Source organism: Melopsittacus undulatus, chromosome 13 (genome assembly GCF_012275295.1).
Source record: "Melopsittacus undulatus isolate bMelUnd1 chromosome 13, bMelUnd1.mat.Z, whole genome shotgun sequence".
Taxonomy (NCBI): Eukaryota; Metazoa; Chordata; class Aves; order Psittaciformes; family Psittaculidae; genus Melopsittacus; species Melopsittacus undulatus.
Genome location: NC_047539.1, coordinates 5968277 through 5976709, shown reverse-complemented (window position 1 = coordinate 5976709; position 8433 = coordinate 5968277). Strand labels below are relative to the sequence as shown.

Genomic DNA, 8433 nt, shown 5'->3' with positions numbered 1-8433 from the left:
AACCCCACTCTTCCGTATTTATTGCAGCCTTTCAGTACTTCAAAGGGGCTTATAAGATAGCGAGAGACTTTAGAAGGGCCTGTTTGACAAGGGGTGATGGTTTTAAACTGAAAGAGGAGAGATTCAGACCAGATGTGAGGAAAAAAACTCACATGAAGGTGGTGAAACACTGGTACAGGCTGCCCAGACCATCACTAGAGCTATTCAAGGCCAGGCTGAATGTGGCAACCTGGTGTAGCTGAAGATGAAGGGGTTGGACCAGATGAGGTATAAGGTCCTTTCCAACCCAGGCTATTCTATGGTTCCATGAAGAATTCCAGCAAAAAGGCTCCACCTTGTCACCAGATCCCGAGTCACAGCGTTTTCAATGCCTCACCCATTTTCATGACTACTCCCTAGCAGCAGCCAGCCCAGCTGTACTTGCATTATGAGTAACCCCAGCTTGTTATGACAACTGCAAAAACCCTTTTACAGGACCTGCACTCAATAAAAAACAACTAGCAAGCCCTAGCTTTATTACTTCTGTTACTGAAATCATAGAGCAAGGCTTCTCTTTATGCAGTTGGAAACAAAAACTATGCATCCAGTGTGGATAACTGAGGTGTGTGGCTTTCCTGCATCTCTGGTGTAGCATTGTTGTTCCTCTTTCACTGTTTGATACCTATTCAAGCTGTGGAACTGAGCTTGAGCTCTTTCTCAACTTGCTGTGTGCATTACTTAACTATGTATTTAAGAGATTACTTTTCTACGAGAGATTAGGTGAGATCTGGCTGTTCACACCTAACCTGAGAAGAACCAGTCAAGGGCAACACTCAACATGTCTCATACCCCTGGGCAAATGACACCATGTAAAGTATTCATGCTTCCATAGCCTCATTAAGAACCAAGCAATACCTTTATTACAGGAAAACTAGTGATTAACTTAATACCATCTTTATTTGTAGATATTACTGCAAGAGTGCACATCACCTTACACACACACAGAGGATGACACAAGCCTGCCACAAGGAGCTTACAGTTCAACTTTGAAAACAGCACATCGGTCCTGGGAGCAGGAGGCATTGGGAGATGCTAAAGCTGGCAGGTTAAAAAGAGAGGGGTTCCTTTAGAAGGGGATTGTCCCAAGAATGAGGTGACAGTCAGGCACAAGGAAGTGGCAAGCAGCAGTGGAAGTATGACAACGTGGAGCACAGGACACGATAAAAACAGACTGCAGAGACAGGCAGAAAAACAAGGACCTGTAGGGTTTATAATTAACAGGTAAGAATGCAGCTACATAACAGCATTGTTCCAGCCAGTCCACAGAAGAGAACCTGGTGACATATAAATCAGAAGTGGCTTTTTATTTTAAGGAAGCAGCCCCTTCCTGTCAGGAATCCTACTGTAATACTTATTTCTATTATGAGTACTTTGCACTTCTGAACTGGAAAGTGGGGAATACCAAAAGCTCTGCAGATAGAGAAAAGACTGAAAGAAAACCAATCCAACCCAACAAACAAAAACCTGAAAACTTGTAATTTTAAGTATTTCATTCTTTTTAGCCTACAGTATCTGCTTTGTAGTTGTGGCATATTTTCCAAATTAGCAGCCTGTCAAGAAGGAAATCTCCCACTTTAAAACATGTTAGTGATTTACTGACCAAGTTAAAAATCTCATTATCCTACAGTTTTCCTTTGCAGACAGAGCAGGAAGAGGCCAGGCTTTACTGTGGGAGTCAAGCATTCAATGTCTGTAGCAGCACTGCAGTGAAGTTTGAGTCTCAGCAAGATTTGCCTCTTTTGTGTTTTTGCAGACATCTGCGTCCAGTTTCATCTCAAGGATCTTGACTCTGTGTCAGTAACTGAATAAAGCTGTTAAGTGCCCTATTAAACAGAACAGCACCGATTTCCTCTGCTACTCTTGACAGCATCACCACTATGAAGACTGTGTCAATGGTACTGACAGGTTAGTGAAAGGAGTCACCCTCCCTTCCCCACTCAGCTTCTTAGTTTATTTTCTTTAAGTATGGATACATATTACACATTAAAAGTCTGTAGAGGCCAGGAGCAGTGTTTCCAGAGGTGCAATCACCTTTACACAGCAACACTCTTGAGTCTGAGGGCTCCTTCTGTGAGCAAGTACTCACATACCAGGTTTCTGCTTCATTACCTCTAGCTGGGGATGCTGATACAGAGGAGACAAGGGCTTTTCCATCATCCCACTTTGGTGGCCCATTAATCTTTTTTCCACAAGGTGGCTCATGCCACATAGAAAAGCACATCAGGAATTATCTTGGTCCCACATCACTTGGCCAAGAAAGCAGCAGTGCTGTTTTCCACTCCAAACTCCAGTAATCCACAATTACATTTCCATAATGGCCAAAGATCAAGGCAGGCTGCCCATGAACAACCACTTTAACAGGACTATGCCAACAGCGTTCACTTCTGCACCATGCAAAAAAACATACAGAAGAGGCTGAAGCCACAATATTCTATCCTCCAATGGGCCCACCCTGCAGGAGGTACAGTCTTCAAGCAGTTGTGCCACAGTTGGTGGAGTATTGGCACACCTTGCACACAGATACAGGTTTTTGATAAATTTGGACTGCTTTTTAAAAGTAGTTTGGTTCACAATTGTCAGAGTAAATGAAATCCCACTACATCAGACGAGTTTTTCACCTAGCCCAGCATTTATTTTCTCCATCTTTGACCAATTCTTAAGAGACAGAGCACATAGAAAAGGGATTTTTCCTTGGCATAACTTTCTTATATACAGCAACTAAAAGTCTCCCTGAGTTAACAGATAGATCACTTTTAACCAGCCCCATTTTGGAAAATAGACTCACAGAATAGTTTGTGTTGAAGGGACCTTAAAGCTCCTCCAGCTCCAACCCCTGCCACGGGCAGGGACCCCTTCCACTGGAGCAGCTGCTCCAAGCCCCTGTGTCCAACCTGGCCTTGAGCACTGCCAGGGATGGGGCAGCCACAGCTTCTCTGGGCACCCTGTGCCAGCACCTCAGCACCCTCACAGGGAAGAGCTTCTTTCCCCAGTATTTCATCTAAATACTTCTAATTCTTAGCCTACAACTTCCTTGTGTACCCACTATTCCTGGGGACTGCCAGCTGAAGGCACACTTTACTCACCATCTGCAAACAGAGCCTAAAACTCCAACTCAGGAGTGAGGTTCTATTTCCTCACAGCTGACCAGCAGCTTCTAAACACCGCAGCCCATCAGCAGGGATGCTAAGCACATACATCCACCATTTTATCAGATGAAACTGGGCTAGAAGCTATTCCACATAAAAGGCAGGAACTGGGAACTGCAGTAGGGAGGTAGATGGCAGAAGTAAAACGGTGATGTTTAATTTAGCCACACATACTTCACATGCGGCAGCATCTCTCCTGTGACTTCCTGAAAACATGCCACTATTCCCCCATTTGCAGAGATATTTCTATGGGGAATTCAAGTGGCCAAAGAGTGGAAGCTCCCTGCCCACGGCAGGGGGGTTGGAACTAGATGATCTTAAGGTCCTTTCTAACCTTAACTATTCTATGATGTTGTGAATGTGAGGTGGAAGTAAGGGCTGAGTCCGCACACCAACAACCATCTCCATTTTAAGACACTGCCAGTCTGAGGACGCTCACCTGTCTGAGCTCACTAATAAAAGAAATAAATAAGTTACATTTAACCCATTATTGTCACGTCACAATCAGAGCACAAGTTGGAATCTTCACAATATTTAGGAGCATGTAATATGAAATGCAGAAATCCATAGAAAGCCCTCTAGAAATCTAGGCAAGCTGGTGGTCTCCAAACATGTACTTGAGACGGTGCCAGGTGAACAGGAAAATGAATCAAGACTCTGCCTCCTCCATTATTGCTTCACACAAAAGATAGGAAAGCTGGGACAGTGGCTAACTCATACCAAAGCTAGAGGCCAGCAAAAGACAAGAAGGGGTACAAGAGTGAAGTGTGGACAGCAGGCAGTAAGGCTGTCCTTGGAACAAACACATTTAATAAAGGCAACACATTAAAAAAAACCCCACAAACGTGTAAAATACTCAAGTGGTGAGCTATTTCCAAAGGAGTGACTGCAGACTAAGAGGTACCATGGGGTGGAGAAGTGTCTGAACTGCCCGCAGAGCCTGGCTGGAGATGGCGCTGCTGCCCCACAAAGCTGCCTCCTCCTCCTCCTCTGCTGGCAGTGTTTCCAGCTGTCCTGCCCAAGAGGTCACCAACCTTCTGTAGGAAGGGTGAAGACCTGGCTGGGCTCAGCATCTGCGTGCTCCAAGCCATCTGTAAAGGGGTTTAACACCCTGTTTCCAGGCAATTTCCCAAAGGAAGGTCTGAGTGCTGTTGTTTCCAGTCCCCAGCACTAACAGCGCAGGGATTGACTCTTGGACTTTTCCAAGCAGACATAAAGCAGTTGAACGACTTACCCCCTGCCAGGCTTTGCAGTACCACAGGGGTCAGCAGCTCAGAAAGCATCACCACTGCATCTTCAGAACTGATTGGTTTCTGCTCCCAACCCTCCCATAGCCACTAGCTCGGCCCAGTGCATTTGGTGCTGGATGTCCACTGATAATAGCCACCCTCAACACTGCACCTTCCTGCTCCGAGCAGGTCCAAATGGTGCAGTGGTTAATGCTAGTCACAATGCTCTAGAGGCTGAGCTACCAACCTCAACAGAAAGGTTAAGGGCAGAAAAACCAAATTTAGACAAGACTTAGGAAAACTTCTATAAAAATAAGCAGGTTAAAAATTCCCTTTATATTCCCTCCATGGCAAACAGACCTGGGGGCACCTTTACCCACATGTATTGCTCTAAGTCAGCTTCAGCATACAATCGATCACCATGGACTCTGTCCAGACAGAGCATCAACGCTGTAGAAGGTTCTTAATACAGCCAAACCAGCAGCTTTTTGGTCAGTCGCAGTAACCTGGTGTTAGCAGCTTGGGGGCTGTTATCAGAATGGTGTAAATAAGCTATGGCTGGAGGAAGAAATTACTTCAACACATCACCCATATGTCTACAGGATCCAGTTACCAGGCACAAAGGAGTGTTCTGCGCTCGGTGGTTTCTTTCAACAGCAAGTCAGCTCTCAACATGTGAACACCAAAGTATTTGGAGCCCCAGAGCTCAGCTTCAAGCTTTTCCACCTTTAGTACATGCTGCTGCTCCCCTCCCAGGGTCAAGCTGGAAGGAAGAAGAGGCAAGAGGCAACAAGTCCCAAAGCACTTCATCGGTAAATGAGATCCAATTCCTGTCTCAAAGGTTCCAGGACTGCAGACAGTTTAAAACACATACAGGTGGTTTACAGGCCAGGAAGAGGAAGAATTCCAGGCCTTTGAAAGCTTGATCTAGGACCAAGCAGTACACTAGGCTCTTCATTTCAGTGTGGAAGGCAGATCCATTGCTCACAAGTCTGTGTCATTTGCAGTAATAAAAGGTTTGGGAGCTGTCAGTGCTAGCAGCCAACATTTAGCAATACACTGAAGCTGTGCTCATACATGTAGGAATAAAATCCCCTTCCTGCCTCAGGAACAGTCCAGGGTACATCTGGATAGGCAATAAAACCACTGGGTCCACCTACATATCAAGCAGAGAGACCACTATGAAGCCTCAGGGAGGGAGGAACGTGCAGCTTGCATCTGAGACAACATCAGCCAAGGTTGGGGGAAGAGGAGGAGAAAACAGACTTCAGTGTGTTTACCTTTGCAAACTCAAGTTATGGTCTTTCTTCCCTCTTCCCCCATCCCTCTGTTCCTTCTCTCCCAAGTTTCCTATGCAGAGGCTTTGCCACTGGAGAGTGTGATCAGGGGACAGTTTAAGACACAATATCTGCGTGGCCTTTATCAAAAGGGAAAGAGTCCCGTGTTCTGGAATAAGGAGTGGGAAGTCTCCTCCTGCCATGTGTCTGAGGAAAGCTCAGTCGTGATGTCCGGCCCTCACTCCAGTGATGGGCAAAGACTGGCAGAGCCAGGGGAGAAATAGCCTGGCTTACACCACAGGTAGAACCCACGGATGTGGTAGGAACCTGTACAGGGGAGGTTGTATTTGAAGCAAGAGTTTAAACAAAGGCTTCCTCATTGGGGGTGCCGTTGATTTTGAAGAAGAGTTTGGCATCCTCCATCTTCTGCTTTTTTTCTCTCTCTAGCCTGCGCCTGTAGCACACCAGGTAGATTGGAAGGCAGAAACCCAAGAAGCTCAAACCAAGCAAGCCGACATTCACCTGCAAGGGAGAAAGACAAAACACACTCAGGCAGGCTATGAAGGCAACGCAGTCACGCATGCCACGGTGTCAGAACCCAGCCCACATCACTCAGCTGCAGGCAAACTGGGAGACGCCCTGCTCAGCGTATTGACAACAACCTCCACAGGATTACATTTACACTGCTGTGCCCAGAGCACCACGTGTAGGAGCTCAGTGCTGCAAGACTTGGAGTATCTGGATCATGGCTGCAAGAGTTTTGCTCCACACAACAGGCAGCAACAGCCTTATGGGGTGGGCACAGGGGGAGAGTCCTGGTCTCTAGGCTGCAAGACCCTCCCCATGTTGTGATTATATTGAGCGTCCAAATTGGCTGTCATCAAGACAGAATATTAGCCCTACCCTCAATAGTCACTTGGCTTTTCAGACATTAGCATCAGCAACCCCAAATTTCCTGGTAATCAACGCTAATAGCTCACAAGGGAAAGGGTATTTCTATGGCACTAAGGTCTACACAGATTCACACTCTTTTACTTGACAGGTTTTGACTTGCCACACAGACTGTTAGCATAAAGCACGCCTGCAGCCTTCTCACTCCCTTTCTATACCACCAGCATAAGGGTTTCCCTCCCAGGGAATCATTACCCACACACAGGGAAGTCTCTTGGACAGCACCAAGATAACAGCAGGCTAAAATTCCAGCTGGTTTTAACCTTGGTCCGTGCCCAGGAGTCTTTTGTTTCCAGAGAAATTGAGCCCAAATCATCTTCAGCACTAAGCTTTGATGTTAAGTTTGAGAAGAACTTACCCAGAGAGGGTCTCCTTCCAAAGGTCCTGTCAATGCCATGAAAAGAGGCTGCTGCAGAAGGGCGAAGAGGGCACTGATCAACGACTGCAACCCTGTCAAGCTGCCAAACTGGGTAGAGGGGTATCTATCAACAGAGAAAGCAGCATTATTATGTGTCACCTTGATTGTTCACATCACCCCGGTCAGATTACATTCCCAGTCAACTCCCACAACACAACACAGACCCCAGAGGTGTGTAATATGAAGAACTTCTCTCCCCTGGCCTTATGTATAACTACCTCTTTGTATAGAGCGTGTAGCTGTACCCCATGGTGTGCACAATGCCTTTCTCTCCAGACTATTCTGACTCTGAGCTCTCAAGCAGCATCAGATCTAGCACTTGTTTTGTTTCCCAGCTGTACTGCAGGCAGGTGGAAGTGCTTATACAACTACTGCTGCTATTGCAAAGGGACAAGAGTGTTGACATTTACAAGCTAAAAGCAGGGCCTCTTTATCCAGATGATTGCATTTGTGGCTGAGCAATCACTGTCATCTGGTCATAACAATTTGCTCCCTGTAGAAGTGAGTGAAACCTGCACAACAGGTTGGTGTGTGTTTTCCTTTTTAGAGGACAAGCCTGGTCCTAAGTCAAACTAAACAGTACTGTTGATTGGGAAGTGCTGAGTATCAGATACTGCTCATGGGAAAAACAGATGTCAGGGACAGCCTAACATCCTTCTTGATCCGTGACTGAGCCGTGTTTAAACAGGGTCAGGTTAAACTAAGCTTGGAAAGAAAGAATTGGGTCTGAACCTTGAAATATTCAAAGAGGTTACTCTCAAAGCAAAAAAGCCTCAGTCCAGGAAGTTCCAGAGTTGGAATAGTCAAACAGGATTAGTGTAGAAGCAAGATGATATGTACAGCAACAAGCATTTATCTTGCCCGAGACAAAAATACTTCACTTCTAGCTGCCAGGGAACCAAAGTCTTATGTGTTTTTTAGGCAGAATTTAGGCTGGTTTCCTAGTCTGGATTCCTTGGACACTGGGACTAAACCCCTTGACAGAAGGAATCTGTGGAGCCTCTATCCACAGAGATACTCAAAACCCAATTGACACAGTCCTGGGCAATGTGCTGTAGCTGACCCTGCTTGAACATGAGGGTTGGACTCAGTGGGCTCGAGAGGTCTCTTCCCACCTCAACAGTATCTGAAGGATAACAGCTTCTTTCTGTTCCTCAGGACAGAGGGGCAGATCTGTTCTCAAAACCAAAACCATTGCTTCATAAGGAAGAGAGTATTTAGATGCAGCTATTGATAGTTTGGTGCATTGGAAACAGGATGGATGATGGACTGGGAAAGGGAGTAGGCATCACTAATGGGATCTTGAGCAATGCTTTACTCTTGTGATTTCAGAGCAGACCACTAGCAATGTATTATGTTAATGTTTTACCCAG

The 8433-nt window shown here is 46.0% G+C and overlaps 1 protein-coding gene across 2 annotated transcripts in view; it reads right to left on the bottom strand.

Moving 5' to 3' along the window:
* Window positions 1-917: 917 nt before the first annotated feature.
* Window positions 918-8433, bottom strand: part of SLC43A2 (solute carrier family 43 member 2) — a 31410-nt gene continuing 23894 nt past the window's right edge. For both annotated transcript variants that reach the window (XM_005154358.4, XM_034068848.1), the window contains exons 13-14: window positions 7001-7124; window positions 918-6213 (exon numbers count right to left, since the gene is read on the bottom strand). In XM_005154358.4, coding sequence (XP_005154415.1) covers window positions 6052-6213; window positions 7001-7124 — 286 coding nt within the window. In that variant the 3' untranslated portion in view covers window positions 918-6051. The remainder of the gene's footprint in view (window positions 6214-7000; window positions 7125-8433) is intronic.